At 42.9% G+C, this 20,419-nt stretch overlaps 1 protein-coding gene across 3 annotated transcripts in view; it reads left to right on the top strand.

Annotated features, from left to right (window-relative positions):
* Window positions 1–401: 401 nt before the first annotated feature.
* The window catches only part of ABCC5 (ATP binding cassette subfamily C member 5), a 74,650-nt gene continuing 54,632 nt past the window's right edge, over window positions 402–20,419 (top strand). For 2 of the 3 annotated variants that reach the window (XR_008462508.1, XM_054166300.1), the window contains exons 1-5: window positions 402–508; window positions 2,012–2,186; window positions 16,255–16,412; window positions 16,841–16,996; window positions 17,730–17,877. Coding sequence is in view for 1 of the 3 variants with exons in the window: in XM_054166300.1 (XP_054022275.1) it covers window positions 2,058–2,186; window positions 16,255–16,412; window positions 16,841–16,996; window positions 17,730–17,877 (591 nt within the window). In the remaining 2 variants the exon portion in view is untranslated. Of the gene's footprint in view, window positions 509–2,011; window positions 2,187–16,254; window positions 16,413–16,840; window positions 16,997–17,729; window positions 20,232–20,419 lie in introns of all 3 variants that reach the window. The other variant, XR_008462509.1, reaches the window with a different exon arrangement.

The raw sequence follows: 20,419 nt of genomic DNA, 5'->3' as shown, positions 1-20,419 counted from the left end.
GCAACAAGGCACGTGTTATAGAAGCCGCTTAACTGAGGTATCAGCCAAATGTGGCTGGTGATGTCAGATGAGGACAAGAGATTGAAGCACAGCAGGGGAGAAGACGACACAGCTCAGTGTTGCTAAAGATATTTACAGCCCTTTGTAAGAAGCACAGCACGCAAAAGCGCCATGCCGCGTCCCGCCGCAGCCCGCACGGAATATTCCAGAGCCCCCGCTGCGCAGGAGCAAATATAAGGGGCTGGGCGGGGCCGAGAGGGCGTGGCCAAGCGGGCACCTCCGCGCAGGGCCCTCTGGGAAATGTAGTTCTTACTGGCGTGAGGAGCGGGCGTTGGGCTCGCGGTCGCGGACTACACTTCCCGCAGAGCATCGCGCGGGACCGGCAGCCACAGCCCCGCCCTCCATCCACGCAGGCGCCCTGGGCTCGCCGGAACCGCTATAAGGGATGTTGTTTGGGTTGGCGGCCGCTTAGTGAAGAAGCCGCAGCAGGGGCAGTCGCCGAGTGGAGGTGAGCAGGGTTGCCCCACCCGCTACTGGGCGACTGTTGGGGTGGGAATGGGAAGTGAACCGTTGCGTGGGTGAGGGGTCTGGTTGACGGCTGAGGAGGCGGCTTGGCTCCCCTGTTTCTCTGAGGATGCCAGTTAGACGTTGTCTCTCTTCCCCATCTCCCAGTGAAGAGGGCTGCTCTGTGTCCTTCCCTGCCGGGAGCTCGTTGCTTTCGTTATTCCGCTCATCCAGCATGGAGTGGCAGGATCTGTCCCTGGGCGGGGAGGGCCTCTCTTGTTTACGCTGGTGCGGCGGAGACACGGGGAGGCGGGGGAGATGAGGGGAGGGAGGGAGGGACTCCCCTCTTTCTTTACCTCTCTCTCTTCTCTCCCCTTCTTTTCTTCCTCCTTTCTCTCCCCCAAAGTTGCTCGGGGGTGTCAGAGTAGGGGAGGCTGATTTGCCTCCCCGGTGCTGGAGGGATGGAGAGCCGCAAGGGTGCAGCAGGCCCGGGACCTGCTGCCGCTCTGCAGCATCCTCGCACGGCGCTGTCTCATACGGCTCTGGGCTGCGAGGCGGGAGGGATAAGCGCTGGGACGTTTAGAGTGGGGGGCGGCCGGTGACCGGGGCTGTTTGCTGGAAGGCAGCTGGGAGGCTGCGCTGGAGGTGACTTGTGCCGGCGGAAGGGGGGAGGAGGAGGAGATTTCCGCAGCCGCGGAGAGGCGGCAGCCCGGCGTACCAAGCCAAACCTGATGCAGAGTCTAACTAATGTCACTCGATTGGGCTTTTTCCATCGCATTAGGTTAAGGCAAGTGACGGAATTGAATAAGGCGGTTACAAAACAAAGTCTTGCAAGGGGAGGTGATTTCCCCCCCGCTCCCTTTTTGGGACTGTTTCTCCTTTTGACCTTACAGTGTAGTTTGATAGGCTGAGGAAGAACCTGCAACACTGACGATGTGACTCTTCCCCGTGCATGTTCATACATTCCATAGGCTCAAGCCTATGGAGTAAGTGAATAATGCTATAGGGAAGGAAGATGTTTTTGTCCAGAGCATGTGTGGAAGGACTGATTTTATTATGTGGTATCTCTAGAGAAATCAGTTTTGCAAAACTTTTTACTGGTAAGTTGCTGGGTATGTTCAACTTCGGACACTACCAAAAGATGTCAAGGATTTGATCTTCCAAGTCAAGTTTCTCAAGGTTTCAACTAAACGCGGTAGTTATTACTTTAATCTGTCAGATTGCATAATTGTATTTTATTTCAGAGTTCTAAGGGAGGAAGTATGACAGTACTCCAGTGCATTGAGAATCACGGTTCTGTTTGGTTACCTCAGGGCATGTTTAAACTAGTTCAGGAGAAGTTAGTCTTGTCTGGCTTTCCAAAGCCAGATTCTTCTTGTAACAAAACTGTTACAATTGCTTTCTGATTTTTTTTTTTAATAATTAAAATAAAAATTAAAAATAGGTGACTGAAAGTAACTGCTGTTGAGCATAGCAGATAATGAAATGAAATCTAATTGTTTTTCAGGTATTTGAGGTGAAAATAAACACCTAAACCCTGGCGTTTACAGAAGATGAAAGACATCGACATAGGAAAAGAGTACATTATACCAAGTCCTGGGTATAGAAGTGTGAGGGAGAGAGCCAACTCGGTGCAGCATGAAGAGCAGGAGGGGTCACGATTTCAGCATGCTAGACATAAGGTGTGTTTAATTTTCCATTGTTTGTTTTGCAGTATAGAGTAATTAAATTATATGCAGCAGCCTTTTTGCTGTGCCAGCTCTGTATAGCTTCACTGCATTGAAGGTCAATAGTGAATGCTCCCTTCTGCGTGGAAGAGGTCATTCCAAAGGGTACTGTAGCTATCTTAATGGCAAGTCTGCTTGCTCATTAAGCATTTTTCACTTGTAAATGTGACTTTATTAACATCTGAAAGCAACACCCTGTTCCAGTGTTCAGATCTTGCTGTGAATCTAGAAAATGTTGTAAGCTTTTGTAGTTAAGAGACTCATTACCACTAACTAAGAGCAGCGAAGAGCTCAGCACAGATGATTTATCATTCATCATTGGCAACAGAATAAAATCTTAATCATGCCATGTTTTCCTCAAGGATGAATTTTTCTAAAGCTGATGTCTATCTTACTAGACTTTTACTTTTTCCCTCAGATGAAAGAAATCCGTATTGAATATGGTTTCTTGTGTACCTATGTAGTTAACTTAGTGAGATGCTCTCTTAATTCTAGCTTAACTTGAGAGCTGGGTCTTGAAGCAACCACTAACTTAGAGCTTTCATGTCACTGTTCTGAGCTTCTGATTTCCAGAGGCTGTGCTCACTGAAAATAAATGGAAAACCCCCACATTGGGGCAAGACTTGGTCTGAAACTAACAATCTGTACCAGCTGAAGAAAAGGAAACACTGCTTACTTCTATTGCTAGAACTGAAATGTTTTCTTGCATGTCCTATTCTTAACCTTCCCAAAATACTAATGTAGAACTTTGTGAAGCCAAAGAAAATTAAGACTACCAGTGTCTGATTTTTGCTGTGACAGGTACTTGCAAATGCGTTGCTGCATATTCTGTATAGATTGCCTATGAAAAACGTTTGAGTGGGTTGCAAATAGGGGAACTTGTGATATTTGTGTGGAAGGTTTATGAAGACATTTTAAAAAGCCCTATTTTGCTGTGTTATACTGGACATAGAGGTACTGTGTCCTTCAGTTAAGGCTCACCTTGCTTCACTTGGAGGGCAAAACATTTTGCGAGGTGTTTTTTGTGGGCTGACAGGGCTGCACTGCTGTTTTTTGAGACTGGAGTGATCTGCTCTGCAGCAGGCAGAGTGCAGTTTGTACTTGCAGGCCCTGCAGCTCCTGTGTCCCTACAGGCTCTATGACTCAGCAGACTATTGCTGACAGTGTTTGGAGGAAGGTAGTGTGTCTGATTCCATTAGAGCAGGCACCAATGCAGAGCTGAGAGCCCTCTGGAATCTCAGCACAGCTTCTTAACAGCATTTATTATGTTGATATCATGGGCTTGCCAGCCACTATAGACCATCCAGCAGCAAATCTGCTCTGTCACATTAGTGGTGACGACAGTGATGCCATTGGTGGGCAGCTCCGTTCCCTGGCCAGTGGCAGTGGAGTGAAGCAGCAATCACAGTGTGTTATCTCTGCCCGTTGGTCTGCGTCATCTAATCATGTTGATGCTTGGTTGAATGTTTCAGGACAAAATCCTTGCTTTACCTCTGTCCTGGTTTTGACTGCAATAGAGTTAACATAGCTGGTGCAGTGCTGTTTTGGGTTCAGTGGGAGAATAATGTAGATAACACACTGATGTTTTTAGTTGTTAATACTAAGTCAAGGACTTTTCAGCTTCTCATGCCCTGCCAGTGAGAAGGCTGGAGGGGCACGAGAAGTTGGGAGGGGTCACAGCCAGGACAGTTGACTGAAACTGGCCAAAGGAATATTCCATACCATATAATGTCAACTCCTGTATATAAACTGGGAGGAGTTGGCCGAGGGGATGGATTCTGGTCAGGGACTGGCTGAGCGTTGGTCAGTGGATGGTGAGCAGTTGCACTGTGCATCACTTGCCTTTCTTGGGGTTTATTTCACTCTTTTTATCTTCATTTTTGTTCTCTTACTATTATAAGATTTTAGTTTATCATTCTTAATCCATGACATTTGCTTTTCACTCTTCTCCCCATCCCAAGTCCTGCATGTCCATGCAGTGTGGCATTAAAATCTCTAACTTCAAGGCAGCTTCAGGTCAACTTAACTCTGTTTCTCTAAGCTTGTTTACCTTTTTACCTCTGCCGTTTGACTTGCTGCCTGCAGGGTAGTAGATCCAGATAACTGATTGCAAAACAGGGATTCTGTAAAACTTGTGATCACTGGTGCAAGGAAATTGCTTACGCTAATTCTTAACTAGAACTTTATCTGTTTGATTGCTTTTGGGTTTTTGAGCAGAGGAATGAAGCAGATTTACAAATGAAATCATCTAGTTCTGACAGGTTGCTTGCTCATTATCTTGTTTGGTGTGCCAGGGTTGAGTCAATTTCTGGCTCAAACGTTGGTACCCTTTATTTTGTGAGCCTTGTAGCTTGAATATATACAATCCAAACCCACAAACAGCTCTGAATTTGTTATTGCATGCCAGTGTGATTAAATCCTGCTTACTTGCAAAATACTGAGATTAAATAAAAGGAGCTGTATTCATAACACCTTATCTAAGTTACCTGTTCATGTTTGTTTTTACTGAGCTGTTTCTTTTCCAGTTGGAACAAGCTCTGGCTTCAGCATTCTTGCTGGATGCTCTATACAGTTAGTATCAGGGATAAGCAAAGACTTCTTTCATAAGGCTGAGCTTTGGCTGCTTTGTTACAGGTAGAGGAAGTGCTTGACTGTAGAAGCTGTGGCTTGGCTGTGAGGTGTTGCAGAAGATGATCCTGTGTCCTTTGCTGCTTTATCATTTATCCAACCTGGAATTGAGTCAGATGCCCAGGGTGGCTTATTTGCCACATGTTGGTTCATGGCTCTGAGCAACCTGATCTAGTGTGAGATGTCCCTGCCCATGGCAGGGGGGTTGGAACTAGATGATCCTTGAAATTCCTTCCAACCCTGACAATTCTATGATTCTATGTTGGTACAGTAGGTGACAGAACACAGCGAAGCACCAATATGATGAAAGGTAGGATCACAGCAGTTCAGGTAGAGTAGTGAAGCTGTAATGGAACTCTAATATAGAAAACAAGTCCCGTATGTCATCAGCAGAGACTTGGACTCAAATTCCTTGTAGAAATCCTGGCTCAGGATTTGAACTAGCTTGACTAGAAAATGGCAAAGCTGCAAGCATCACCTGGACTGCAAGTAACAAGCTGCAAGCAGATTAAGGCTGTTATTTCACCATGAAGTTGTAGATCGATGTGGAATGCAGGTTTGGGACTCTCACAGCAGAAATACACTGCATGGCTTCTTGCTAACATGTTGCATAGGTATCTCATACCTTGTAGAGCCAAGGTGGAATTGTGTAACTCTCCTTGATGGGAGGATACAGGAACATGCTGCTTCTGGTAGTTGAAGCCCTCTGGTTAATAGCAAGTGATGATGACCACTTCAGATAGGGCTTACAGGTACATCTGACTAATCAATAACATCTCATTGGTTTTCCTGTTGCCTGTATTGCTGCATCCTTCTTACCTAGAAATGGACAAGGCCAGTTGATTTCCTGATTAAGATCTTAATAGGTGAAAGACCTGTTTTCCTACTGAGCCGAAGTCCCATAGCCTTTTTGTACATACCTCTGTCTTGCATAAAGGTTACATTTAACTTTGCCCTTTCTGCCCTGAAACCTCCATAACTGGTATTCACATCCTGCTGAAAGGATGTGGGTAATGGATGCTCAGGATAATGAGAACTTGCAATTCTTTCCTTAGAAGCTCAAATGCTGTTTGGTCGCAGCCTGAGAGAGTCACTACTTTGAAAGACAGGAGCCTTTCAAATGGGCTTCCTGGAATCATAATTGAAATCATGCTGTGGTGTAAGTAGGTCTAATCCAACATTTCCAGCTTCTTAATGGGAATGTTGCTATAGAAATTTGGACCTCTGAAATAGGTGCTCTGGGAATAAAACTCAAGAAACAATTTTTATTCAGCTTTTGAATGCATACATTCACCTCATGAGGTCCTGCAGTGTTTTCTTTATAACAATTGATTTTTAAGTCTTTGGAGACTTTCATGTAGCTTGCAAAACAGGGTGTTTAACTGTATGTTCCCAGTGCATAATATTGTGCTAATTTGACTTACAGTATGTGGGGGCATGGCTCTTCTGAATGAAGATAACCTGTGGGTGCACTTGCTGCCTAGCACTATAAGTGCTCTTCATTTGCTAGAAGCTGTTTCTTTAGCAGTGGGAAAAAGAATGAAGGGATGTTTTGAAATACTGATTTATACTTAGGCCTTTGGAATGCTTAGTTCTCAGTATGCCTGTGTGCCCTACAAGTTGTCTGGAATAATTGTCTAGTTTTCCCTCCTGAAAGCAGTGTGTCCTGAGGAGGAGGGCAGATCTCATTGTGTCCATGAAATATATTGTAAAAGGACATGAACAGAAATAATTTGTTCTCGGCGTGGTTTGGGAACAGGCTCTTCTCAAGTGTAGGCTTCATGTTTATTTGATGGAACAGCAGGCAAGTGAGTGTTTTGCTCCCCTGCTCCATTATATTTCCAACAACAGAGGAGTGTGTAGAAGCAGCTTGTTCTCATGATACACACAATGCTCTTTGAGAACAAAATTCTTGAAATTTGAGTCCAAGTTAACAATGTTAGGGGACTAATTTTCAAAATGGACTCCAAGCTGTAATTGGTTCTGACTAGAGTGTAGTGTTCAGGATTAGGTTCTTGCTGCTGAAGCACAAATGACTGCATCTGTACCATCCATGGTAAGCTTCAAGTACAAATTGCTGCATTTGAAGACGCTGTGCAGTGTGGTACTGTAGAGATTGCCTTGCAGGAAGAAATGTTAGCCCTACTAATACTCCTGTTCTTACCTTGATCTTTCATTTTTCAGGTTTGTCTCTAACAACTTTTATCACAGACCACAGAGAATATGACCTGAATTTGTTGGAGCTGATGTAAATCCTTCAAGCACTGATAGCTTTGAAGTGATTTATCATGTCTGACTGTCCAGTAGTCAGATCAACTTTGCCTCTCAACACCTCTGGAGTATCTGAAGTATCTGAACCAAGAGTGCTGGGCAATATGGTCAAAAATAGGGATGTGAATGTAAGCCTGGGTGCTGGTAGCTTGGCTCTTCATGGTCTGATCAGACCTTCTCTAGATAGCTTAACTTTAAGTTTTCAGTTGTAGCTGCAGCTGCTGGATGTCTCTACATTTTTCCAGAAGATTCCATATTTTCATAAACAAACAGAACTTCAGGAATCAGAGCCTGAACTGGCTCTTAAGAGCTGTAGGTGCTCTGAATCAGTCTCTACAGAAAGATATATTGCTCTCTGGCTGGCTCAGATTACAGTTAGAAGCTGCAGTAGTTTGAGCTGATGCCAGTGCTTGCTGCATGAGCTGAAACTGCAGTTGACTACTGCATCAAGATAAATGACAAAGTGCTGAATTAATTTTAATTGGCAGCCAGCTGAGCATCAAATGGCTGTTAGGCTGTGCTTGGAGATGTGCAAGAGTAGAGGAAATCTGTGCATATTTCTGAAACTTAACTGCTGCCATCATGCTCTGTGTGACTACACTTAGAAGCTTGAGGATCTCTTGTCTGAAGACTGCACACAAGTGCAGTTGTGGATACCTTGTTTTCTCAGATCATAGCTAGTGTGAGGAGGTACTCAGAGGTATCATTTAAATGTAGAATTAGAATTTCAGCTCTTGCAGTGTAGTGCATTTGTGTATGCTGCTGCAGAGTCAGACTGTAAGGGGATACTTATTTCCTGAGACTTAGGAACAAATCAGAGCCTAACATTATTAAACTTCATTGTAGAAGTCAAATGACAAAGTAGAAAAAATTGTTTAGTGATCTTTGGAAGCATTATAAAAGACTGTTAGGTAAGGCATGCTCCTCCATGGATCCTGCTTTGTGTCCTTTCCTTGCTGTGAGCTAACTGCTGCAGTGTCGGGCCACCGGTGAAGAAGGAACCAGTTTCTCCTAAATGAACAGGCAGTGCATCAGATCTGTTACAACACTGGTGACAGCATTTCCAAAGGCTAAAAGTCTGGTGCTGTAGCTGAGCAGCTGAAGTAGCAGGGAATCTGTGACTTCATGACTAGACTAGTTCTGAGGATGGTCCCTGTAAGAAATGCTGCTCAGCCTTACTGCCTTCATGGCTAAAGTCTTAGCAGCCTGTGGTGTACACTGTCCTAAGAAGCAATCGTGATGCATTCTACAGCTGATACTTGTGCACTGTCTGGGCAAGTGCAGTATGGTGTATAGGAACATACTGTCATAATCTATAAAATTGAGGGGCTGGGATATTTGTTTCAGAGCAATGAATTTCTGAAGGCAAAATTCATTATTACCCGAGACATTGTCTAGAGGAGCTAATTCACAGATTCCATTTACAGCCAGCTGTCTTCTTTGGTACACTAACCATCCTTTGTCTAAGTCTTAGCCACATGATAAAACCTCAGGTCTGGCCCTTTGCCAGTATTGTCTTTGATTACTGTTGGTTGCTGTTCCTTTGTTCAGAATGGATTTGTAAGTCAGCCAGCTCATGACAAAAAGTGGGTGCAGAGCAGATTAACTATCAGTGAAGGAAAGTTTGCAGTATCTGTTCCATAGGAGTGTTGGAGACATGGCTATCTCAGAAAACCAGTGTACAGTCAGAGTTGCCAGGAGGATTTAATAGATGTGTTTAAACTACTGGAGAACTTAACTGGGAATGGGTCAAAAGTCAGTTTATATGCAGGGAATTGTGATACACTGAGACAGGGATATTTATAACATTTTAGAGCATTCCTATCCTAGTGTTAAGGAATAGTCAGTTGTGATCTGAGCTGCAGACTGTGCAGAGGCTGTCCCACAAACAATCTATTTCAGTCCTTTCTGGGGACTAAGCTTACAGTATTTCAAAGTCAACATGCTTGAAGTCCTGAGGTGTTTATTTCACATTTACTAGTTCATTTGCCAGTAGAGTGGGGTGCCTCTTGCTTTTGGAAGCATGTGTTGGTATCAGAAGGCGAGTTGAACAAAAGGTTGTTGTATTAAGTAAATAACATGTTGTGAAGGCTTCTGTTGTCATTTGCTGGTGGTCCCACTCCACAGAAGCTGGGAGTTTAAAGATTCCCTGGGCACTCCTGGTGTTGAACTAAACTGACCTGTGCAGCTTCTACTGTGATCTACTTAGGCATGTCCTGATTAAAGGATGTTACTGGAAGAACACCTCCAGCATATGGATGTCTGTCTGCCTGCATGTGATTCAGAACAGAAGAGCTTACCTGAGCGAGCCAGAGGATAGATCCTCAGCCTGTCCTCTGATAGTATTCTGCTTAGTGAAGAGTTAGTTTCCTAGATTTATGGTCAGAGCACATGTAGGGTACTCATTCTGAAGGGCAACTTACCAGTAGTCTTAACTGTTATTTCCAGTTCCACAGGAGTCTGCTGTTACTGTCCTGGCAGCATGTGTGAACTACACAGCTCCAGTGCTGGATGATCAGTGTATAACCTCAACTCTGAATGAAGTCTAGATCATTTGAGTACAAGATCATGAATACTAGTTTTAATGTGAAACAAAAGACTTGGATTCATGTATACCAGCAGCAAAAGCAGATGCACAGCTAATTGGATACATACACAGCAGCTACTACTGCAGAATCCTAAAATGAACATTGCCAAGCACTACCAGGAGACTTCTGCTCTAATCTGAGGATGCATAAACTTGGGCTAGCTTTGAAACCATGACACAAACGGTAATACAAGTTCTACTTAATCCTAGCCCAGAAGAGCAACTACAGAGGTCATGTGTAATGAAATTACATGTAACTGTGTTAGAGTGAATGACTGGACCAAGCTGTTGATTTCTCTGAACTCTTGCAGCAGGTCAGAACACACTTCTGAACAGGTACTTCCCTTCTCACTTAAGACAAATATGGCACAGCTGCACTTTTTCCTGCATTTGGATGTATGGTGTGTGTTGTAAAGAGCAGATCTCCCCTGTAGCTGAAGCTAGGAAGGTAGCAGAGACAAGCTTTCATTTTCCACTTGACAGGAGGTAAAAGAAATTGGGGAGGCCTGAACTTCTTGACTTGGTTCATTGCAGCAGCCCTGGAAACTGTAACCATAATTTCTAGGCATCTAAAGCTGTCTGGTGGACTCCTCTTGGTGCTGTGTGACTTCAGATCTTCTGACTGTACTTTACACTCAATGCATGCAGGTGCCTACAAAGATCAATCTTCACACTCATTGTCTGTGATCTACCCTCATGCCTGGTCCTTGCTGCCTTTCAGGGCCAGTATGGATGATACTCCAAACTAATCTTTAACAGGATGATATTCTAATGAGGCAGGGTATTAGAAAGCATTATAGCTACAAAATACTGTAGCCTAATACTGCAGATCCTCCTGTTAATACTTTTGTAGACTGTGTACAGCATGAAATCCAGTGAAAGAAGAGAAAGATTGCCTTAGTGGAATATAAAACTCATAGAGCACTTGCTGCCTCACCAAGCAACAACAGATTCAGCAACATTTGGACCTGCAAACCTACTTAATTTTTAGATGCTCTTGGGTTTGATTTACAGAAGTCTGGACATGAGTGCTGTCGTGGTTCCCTGTGCTACCTGCAAAAGCAGTGTGTCAAACCCCTAGCTACTTTCAGATGTGTTTATGCTTGGAAAGACTCGGGAATTTCTGGGAAGAAAAATGTGATCACAGCTTCAGAGTATCTCTTAGACTCTTGCTGCATTTGGGGTTAGTAATTAATCAAATGGGAACAGCTGATCCTGTTCTTTCCCACCCCACATAAACTAATGAGTAACCTTGTTTTGTAACACCAGTCCTTTCATTAGACCCTCTTAAACATCTTAAACAATCCTGTTCATCCCAGAGTTAATGTGGAGAAGCATTCTTAGAGCACTCAGCAGAAGTAGTGGTTATATAGATGAAAAATTATTCTCCCCATATGCCCATCTAGTCCTGGGCTCTATTGTGCTGGTCTGTTAGTTTCTCACTTACCTCTCCTTACTGGGGACTTGAACAAAGGAGGGAGCCTGCTGAGCTCTGCCCTCTAAATGGAAGAGGTGGGAGTTCCTATTCTGCAGCATTGCCAGCTCAGTATTCCTCACTACTTAAACCAATTAAAACTTCATGTGATAATAAATCAGCTACAGTAGCTTCTGTGTTCTACATTACCTGCAAGGATTAATAAAAGAAGCCTTTATGACTGCTCTAGTTTACTGTGAGGTAGCAGCAAGACTAGAAGAGATGCAGCTTCTTCCCTTGTGAAGATGACTCCTGGAAGATGCTCAATGTTATGAAGAGGTGGGTGGGGCTTGGGATTGTGTTGACAGTGTACACTTTCTCTGCAAGATGAGTAAAGGATGGAAAAAATCTGTTTTGTTTTAGCCTCCAGGCTTGTCTGGGTTTGCTATTATCTGATGTTACAGTTGTCAAACTAATAAATTGCTACTTTTGCTACTCAAGGTGAGGCTGCCTGTGTGAAAGGCTAGGATCTCACTGTTTGTTTTGTTTTCTTCCAACACAACACAGCTGTCTCCTTTCTCTTCACCTGCTTGCTATCCTCAAAGCCCAGGTTTTCAGAAGTCTCCTGTTCCATATATCTGAGTTTGCCTTTCTGAGTAGTGTTCCTGATGCCCCTCTTACTACTTACAGGGTTTCTGTCTTGTCTACCTCTGACATAATGTGCATTTGACAGCTTTGTAACTTTGCTCCTTAACTTTGCTTGTGGCCTTCTTGTGTGTCCTAGGTATGTCAGATGTGAATTTGGTACTGCTGTCTAATGAGCAAATATTTTTCCTTGCACTTATTTTCCTCACCTCACTCAGACTTTGTCATGACATATCTTGAGCCATCAGTGTCACATTTCTGGTGCTCTCATTACTTTGTGCCTACCCTTGCCAGGACCAATCTATTGGACAAGGAGATCATGACAGGTGCTGGTAGGGTTTTGTGACACTCAAATTGCAGAAAGTAGGGGCCAGGTGTGCTCTGAGGCAGCAGCACTAGGAGCCATGCTTCTCTTTCTCTGCCTGTCTGTGGGCTAGATGTGGAGGTAAAAGACCAAGACGAGATCATGCAGATGGTCACACTTCCTCAGTACACTCCATACTTTCTGGGATTGCCTTCAAGATTAAAAGTTTTTCTTCATCTGTTAGTTTCCCCAGTTGCCTATTGAATCACATCAGGCTGTACCCAGGTGTGCCACAGCTTCAAAAAATAGTGCAGAACCATTACCCTCTGTTAGGAGCTGCTTGTGACTTCAGAAGCTGCTTTGGAAGTTCTCTGGCTATTAATAAGATGCTGAACAAATGATTGCACCTTGTCATGCATTCAGTATGTTGTGATGCTTACCCTGTGTGAGCTGAATTCTATTTTATGCATTGGAACTTCACAGCATCCTATGACAGAATTCTGAATTGAAGTATTCCTTATGTGAGAAACATTAATGTCACAGTGTCCCCAGTCCTTTTGTTTTAGGAGTGATTGCTCATCATTCCCTAGTTCTTTTCTTCATGCCATTCATGACTTCATGGACCTCTCAATACCTTATCCTTTATTCTCCCCTTCTATCCACCTGGAAAGTCCTAAATATATGCTTGTGTGAAAGCTCTTCCAATCCCAGCTATTCCCTTTGCTTGTGGAAAGTAATTTTGAGTGTAATACCCTTTATGAACTGAAGTGACAGGGGACTGGCTCTGGTGTTCAAAAGGGAAGCAAACTTTTTTTTTAAGTGATATGATAATGTTTCCTGCTGTATTCTTTGTGTCTTTTGTATGAATGCTTCATTGTCTTCTGGTGTTTTTTTGATGCTGAGTAATGAGCTGCTGTATTTCTAGGAATGTCTGAATGATTTCCCCCTGCTCCAGTTAGCAATATGTCATTTAGACTTGTTTTGTTTCTGTGAGCATTTCTTTCTAGTTGTCAGCACCATGTTGTACCACCTGGTTCATTGCTTGTATTGGTATATTAATGTTGCTGAATTAAAAGTAGTGCTGCCTGATTTATAGTGCAGCTATGATTTATTAGACATTTCTTTCAAGAGCAGTGCTGGAGCCTCTTAAGTCACACTGCTAATGACTTCTTCAGGGTTTTGGTTTCCAAGAAAACTGTGTGCCTGCAGGCAATCAGGATGCCTTCAGTTGATGAACATCTGAAAAAATAACAGGAAACCTAAGTGAATCATGTTGGGGTTTTGCTTGTTTGTGTACCTCCCCTTCCCCACCATAGAATACCAGGTTGGAAGGGACCTCAAGGATCATCTAGTCCAAACTTTTGCTCTAGAAGTGCATCATAGAATAGAATAAACCAGGTTGGAAGAGACCTTCAAGATTGTGTCCAACCCATCATCCAACACCATTTAATCAACTAAACCATGGCACCAAGCACCCCATCAAGTCTCCTCCTAAACACCTCCAGTGATGGTGACTCTACCACCTCACTGGGCAGCCCATTCCAATGAGCAATCACTCTCTCTATGAAGAATTTCTTCCTAACATCCAGCCTAAACCTCCCCTGGTGCAGCCTGAGACTGTGTCCTCTTGTTCTGGTGCTGGTTGCCTGGGAGAAGAGACCAGACCCCACTTGTCTACGACATCCCTTCAGGTAGTTGTAGAGAGCAGTAAGGTCTCCCCTGAGCTCCTCTTCTCCAGGCAAAGCAACCCCAGCTCCCTCAGCCTCTCCACATAGGGCTTGTGCTCCAAACCCCTCCCCAGCTTTGTTGCCCTTCTCTGGACACGTTCCAGCAAGTCAACATCTTTCCTAAACTGAGGGGCCCAGAACGACACAGTACTCAAGGTGTGGCCTAACCAGTGCTGTGTACAGGGGCAGAATGAGCTCCCTGTTCCTGCTGGCCACACTGTTCCTGATAAAGATGGCTTTCTAATGTGACACAGAGCCTTTAAGATCTTAATTGCACAGTAGTGTGATGCATTTATTTCTTGGTAGTTGTACCTGTGGAATTTTGACAGTCTTACCAAGGTGGAGCCATGCAACGTTCTTGACTAGGGATTTGCACTTATGCTTGCCTATATGACAACATGCAAAGGCTGCTCAAAGGCAGTGTCCTGATCTTTTATCAATGCATCTTTTCCACCTTTGAGAGAATTCTGTTGAGCAGACCCCTGGAGAGTTCAGTTGTTTTTCACAGTGAGAGTTGAAGAGCATTATTTTTGGACTGCCTAAAAATACACTGTCCTGCGGTTGTGCTTTCTTATTGAACAGCTCTTCTTGTTTGTAAGTGGTGAAGAACTTACTTCAGACTTCTTTCATCCTGACAGATACAGCAGCTTTGATTTTTGAAAGACCTTTTTTCTTTTTCATGTTGTTTTTAAGCTCATGGGCACTTCTTGTGTGCTCAGAAAAACAAAGAGTCTACCTCTAGCCTGTGGCCTCACTTGCAAACGAGCATGTTATCAGCAGCCGGGTGTTTGGGCAGATCTGCCTGGGGCTCTTAAAAAGGGTAATGTAGCAAAGTAGCTATGAATTCCTTTGCTGTAACCAGAAAAGCAGTGGTGCAGAACTTTTGCTGACTACCGAGTCCTCTGAGACATCTTTGCAGGTCCTTTATTAGTGCTGATTTGGGGAAGTTTAGTAAGGCAGCGTTGCACTTAGCGAATCAGAAACTGAATGTAAATTAAATGGGAAGTCTTTTAATGCAGATCTTGAGTTGCACGGTTTTGACTCACTCCACGTGTCATAATGTTGTAACATTAATGTGCTTTCTTATTACTTTGTTGTCATCTTTTTGTAATCATAACTTGAGGCTTAGTGCATCAGTCTTTGAAATCAGGCCCACGGGTGATTGACAGCGTTCTTAGGCACTGTTTGAGTACTTGAGTGAAACAGATAAAGGACATATTTACACTATTACCAATTTCCTGTTCTTGCCCTTCACATCAGTGGAAGCTAGATGTCGTAATGTGCCACATGCTTGCATGTTAATGTAGGACAGAGGAAGTCTGTGACAAGTGGTGGCACTCCTGGCAATGAATGTGATGCAAAGCTAGGAATTATCTTGGTATCAGTGTGCATTTAGTGCTTTGCAGATGCCGTGTTTTTAGGAGGGTGAAAGGCACTTACAGGTGCTGTTGTCAAAGAAATAAAATCTGTTGCTCTAATAAGGGTAAACAGAATATCTCTGTGAGACAGCCAGGAAGATTTTTACCTCAGAACTGATTTCCTGCCCCCACCCCATAAAGTAGCTCCATTGAAAAAAGAGTGCAAACAGGTAGCAGCATTGCAATAAATGTTTTATTAAATTAACACAACCAGTAGTAAACCCTCTATGTGTATAGATAGCAAACTCATCTCCTCAGATAGTTTTGCCATATCTAGCTTTGGATAAAATGATCTATTTGAACTCTGCAGTACTTTTGCTAGTCTATGTCATTGCTGTTTCCTTTCTCCTCTTAGATTAGCGTTGCCTTTCAGTGGGGTTGTGGAAAAACTCCCCTGAGATAAGGCTTGCCTATTCAGTGGTAGTTGATAAAGTTGCTGAGTCACTGAGAAGTGTGACTGGGAACTGATAAAAGAGTCATCTTTGTTCCCTTTTGTTTAGGGAAAAAGAAAAAGCAGGAAGTGTGGTTAAAGTATGATTGTGCTTAATGCATGTTTGTTTTTATAATCTAATCCAAGATATTTTTGAAGGAGGGACTTCAGTAACATTCTGAAAACAATTTGAACTTTCTGTGGGTAAGAAGATCTAAATTGCTCTAAGGGGTTGTGAATGTATGTCTGAATTTCACTAGACAAGCCAGCCAGTTATTTCCTAACCTGATAACATAGGTACTTGATTTTTGTAGTCTTTTAGTCTTTCTCTATTATATTTCCTGTGGCAGGATGCCAAGGCCTATCCATTTGTCCTTTGAATGCACAAGTGCAATCCTGGTGTTAATTTGTTTTACAAGTGCAGGTCTAGAAGGTGTGCCAGGCTGAAGCTTGTCTTCTAAGACATGTAAATGATAGGCAATGCTGTTGTGCAATAATTTACAGCAAAAAAAAAAAGATGTAAAGGTGCTGCAGCCAGGAGTGATGTGCTTTAAACATAGTTTTGAAGTCTGACTTCCTTCTCTGTCTTGTGAAAGCAGATTGAATGCCAAGATGCCTTGGAAGCAGCTGCTCGGGCAGAGGGCCTGCCGCTGGACACCTCGGTGCATTCCCAGCTGAGAATGCTGGATGAAGAGCATCACAAGGGCAAATACCACCATGGCCTGAACGCGCTGAAACCCATACGGACTACTTCCAAGTAAGTTTTTAGGTGTCAAAAGAACTGTCACAGCATTTGCTTTTCAGTCACAAAGCAGAACTGCAGCTGTAGGGCTGCTGACTGGTCCTGAGAGCATCAGCATTTGTTTAGCACATATGACTGGCACTGGCCATGAGCACTCCGAGTGCTTTCAGTGAGGGGAGGCTTTGTTTTTCTCAGGGATTTACAATTCAGTATCACTAAGGTTGGAAGAGACCCCAAAGATCATCGAGTCCAACCTGTCACCACAGACCTCATGACTAGAGTAGGGAGGACACTAGTACCCACTGCAGGCTTGAACTCACGACCTTCCCCATTAAAGGTCTTATGTGCTACCAACTGAGCCACACCACAGTTAATTCTGTTTCCTTTTTCATTTGTTTGTGATTTTTTTTTTTGTGTGTGTGTTAAACTCTTCTTTCTTTTAGACACCAGCACCCTGTTGATAATGCTGGGCTTTTCTCCTGCATGACCTTCTCCTGGCTCACTCCTTTGGCCCACAGAGCATACAAGAAAGGGGAATTGCTTATGGATGATGTATGGTCTTTATCAAGGCATGAGTCTTCAGATGTCAATTGCAGAAGGTAGAGACATCTTGTTCATTACTTTCTGGGTTCCTTGTTTGTTAGTTCACAGGCAATGATATAGTATTGCCCTAGAGAGCAGCACACCTTGCCTTTCTCAGAAGAGTGGAATGTAGTTTTATTCTTCGTAGATCACTTCCTACTGCTGCACCATTTCTGTATTCCTGCTGATTTCAGTCATCTGAGAGGATTCTGTCTCCAGGAATATTTTACAATTGTTTTTTCTAATTTTGTATGTCTGTAAACTATTATTATTAAAATTAAGTTTTCTCAAGGCTACACTGCAAAAACCATCATCTTGTGCTAAAATAATGAAAAGCAATGCTGGCAGTAGAAAGGTAATTTGAATATGGGTCAGATCTTGTGATCAGGCTAATCTTTTATGGTTAATGAGAATCTTTCTCAAGATTTTTGACTCCACATCACTTCTGTCAGCTCAGCAAGGAAAGACTGTGACAACTCCCTAGGTAAGATTGCTAAAGAGTCTCCAGGCAAAGCAAAAGTCATCATCTTTCATCCCTGTCTTGTGTAGAAGTAATCAACATATCTATTTCAAGATGCAGATATTTCTCTTCTCCTCTAGAATGCACCATGCAGTTATTACTCTTGATCTATACTAAGTTTTGTTGTCCTGTGCTAGTAATTGCTTAGAATTTTGGAAAGGAAGTACCTCTGAGACTGTACCTTTTGTCATGATGAAAAAGCTATAATATGAGTTTTCTGGTTTTATCAGACTGGAGAGATTGTGGCAGGAAGAACTGAAAGAAAATGGTCCTGATGATGCTTCCCTCCGGAGGGTTGTGTGGATTTTCTGTCGTACCAGGCTCATAATTTCCATTGTGTGTCTGATGATCACGCAGCTCGCGGGTTTTAGTGGACCAGTAAGTAATAGCCATCCTTTTTTTAACAACCCCAGAGGGCTCCATCCCATGGCCAACTGTAAAATGTTAAGGTTTCATTGCTGGATCACTTCAATGTTTCTGACTAGCTAGAAATTTTGGGGCAAAATTGCAGAGTTGATTCAATAAACCAAGATAGATTTCCTACAGCTGGTGGCTCAGTTGCTGAATACCAAGGCAAGTTCTTGGAGAAGGGAGGGGGAGTTCAGGTATCTTGGAGGAAATGCACACGTGGTTTTTCTCTTTGGTTTTGAGTATAGTTTAAAGCTCTTCCTTAACTTGTATGTGGTCTTTTTGCATAAGATTCTCATGTGCAGGTCTTCTTAAAATTGTTTTCTTTTTTCTTCTCTGTAAATTTATCTTGGAAAAAACCCCTCAGTCTGCTAAAATGCTGATCTTAGATTGTTGGCATTAGTAGCACAGTCTTCAAGAAGTGGAATGAAACAATTTTATTAGATCACTACTTAAAAACTAATGTGAGCAGGTCTGAAGAAGTTTGTGGGTATAGTCTTACTGATCCTACAGAGAGCGGTCAGAGAGGTTTTGTGTAGAGGTGTTAGAGAACCTTACTGCCTCTAGGAGCAGCTGCCGCTTGTTGCTATGGGTAATGAAGATAACAGCATATGAGACTTGACATTCACACCATTTTTTTTTGTCACCTGTTTGTTGCACGTGCTGTGCAGATTTACATTTGAAATTTTTACTAAATTTATTTTCTACACATTTCCCTTGAGGAGTAGGAGCAGTATTACTGCTAGTAGTACACGTTTCAGTGTGCTGGTAAGCTGAAGGTTCATTTCTTGGGTAAGTACACTTGGGTGCGCTGTTAGGTGACATGTCTTTTAAAAAATGTTTTCCTGCTTTTAAATGTCTTATCAAAAGGATGTTCTGCTTTTTAAGCCTTTTTGAAGTTTGTTTTGTTCCATGTCATATGAATAACAGCAAATGTTTCTGTGGTGTTGCTGGTAATAATTTGTGGTAGCTTGTATTATAAAATATATATGAACGTACTTCCATTATTAACAATAAATTATGATTAAGGTTTTAACAGCACTAGCTTTCCCCAAGAAGAGCTTCTGTCATTGTTTCACTACAGGGCTTTAGCAGCTGCTTTTATCTTTAGCAAAGACCTTGCAGCAGGGTTGCCCCTAATTTCTGTAGTGAATATTTTTGACTTGTCTCAGCTGAAATGCTGAATGAGAACAGGTGGGAGGGGAAGGAATAAAACAAACCAATTTGACTAGGCCAGGGGCTACTGCTGCAACTGATGCTTGATTTGGAGAATTTAAAATTATCTATGGACATTTGCCCATTTACAGGCAACCTTATTCATTTATCTGAATAAGGAACAATTCCCTTTTGATTCCATCATTTGGCATGGAAAAAAAAAGTCTTTACCATCCCTCCTCCCAGTTTTTAGAAGTGGCATGCTTCATAGATATGCCTATGCTGTCTCCTCAGAAGTATCGGTGCTTTCTTGTATTGTCACTCCCTTTCAGTCACCTGAAGGTGAAAAGGGAGATCAGGAAAAGCACTTGGCTTGACCTCATGTATTGGTGGAAATAATAAAAATGGAGTTAAACACTGTATTAAACTTCAAAATTTATAATTGAACATCTGTGACCTTGAAATGCCAGCCAACAGCTGTGACTTTGCTCATGGGCATTGTGATGGTTATAACTGGAAAGGTGCTACTGTAGACCTCCTACCTGTTTTGTCTGTTTGTTTTGTTAATACCAGATCCTTTAAGGGTCTTACTTTTTTTTAATATTTTGGTAAATTCTGCATCTGGCACAGTATTGAAACCTATAACCTAGTGAGACAGCTGTGTGTCAGACTGCCTTGTAATAACCATCAGAATGTACTAGTGTAGGCGAGTGAGAAACTTTACTCTCCAGGCAGTATTTGCTGCCATTTGATCAGCTACCAAAACTTTCCAAGTTTGGGTTGAGGAGCAAAGTAGTTTGTTTGTTTTTTCCTATCACTGATCATGGTCAGTTTAACTCCACCTCTGAACAGTGCCTATGTTTGCAACTGTTCAGAGCTATTCTTCCTCTTTGGGAGATGGGGAAACTTGCTATCTTAGTGGAGCACAGCTTGACAAGTTTGGTCAGTTATTGGAGGGGGGAGTGGTAAGCTGCTGGAGGTAAGTTTCCCAATTTCCCAGTTGGCTCCAGTTGCAGCCTGCCCTGTGCTGTTGCACACTGGCTGCAGCAGGGGTGCCAGCGCTGCAGTGGGACCAGTGACAGAAGCTATTCTTTAGAATTTTCAGGATGGCTGTTTTCTGCGTCAGAATGAGACAGTCCTGCTGGGCAGAGCCAACGCCAAGAGCAAAGGTAAGGTAATGTTTATTCAATGGGAATGCTTAAGAGAGCTGAGCAGCTAGTACCAGCCACTAGGGTAATAATCACAGGAGTTTTTGTCTCCCGTTAGCTTGAGTTGTAGTTTTTGTAACTTACTTTTTTTTGGTGTAAATACATTTATTCTGGATTCCTATTAAACTAGTTTGAATTCAAACAGTGTG

This window comes from Dryobates pubescens, chromosome 13, assembly GCF_014839835.1.
Source record: "Dryobates pubescens isolate bDryPub1 chromosome 13, bDryPub1.pri, whole genome shotgun sequence".
In the NCBI taxonomy this organism is placed as follows: Eukaryota; Metazoa; Chordata; class Aves; order Piciformes; family Picidae; genus Dryobates; species Dryobates pubescens.
The sequence above is the reverse complement of the archived record's forward strand: the minus strand, read 5'-3'. Positions and strand labels throughout refer to the sequence as shown.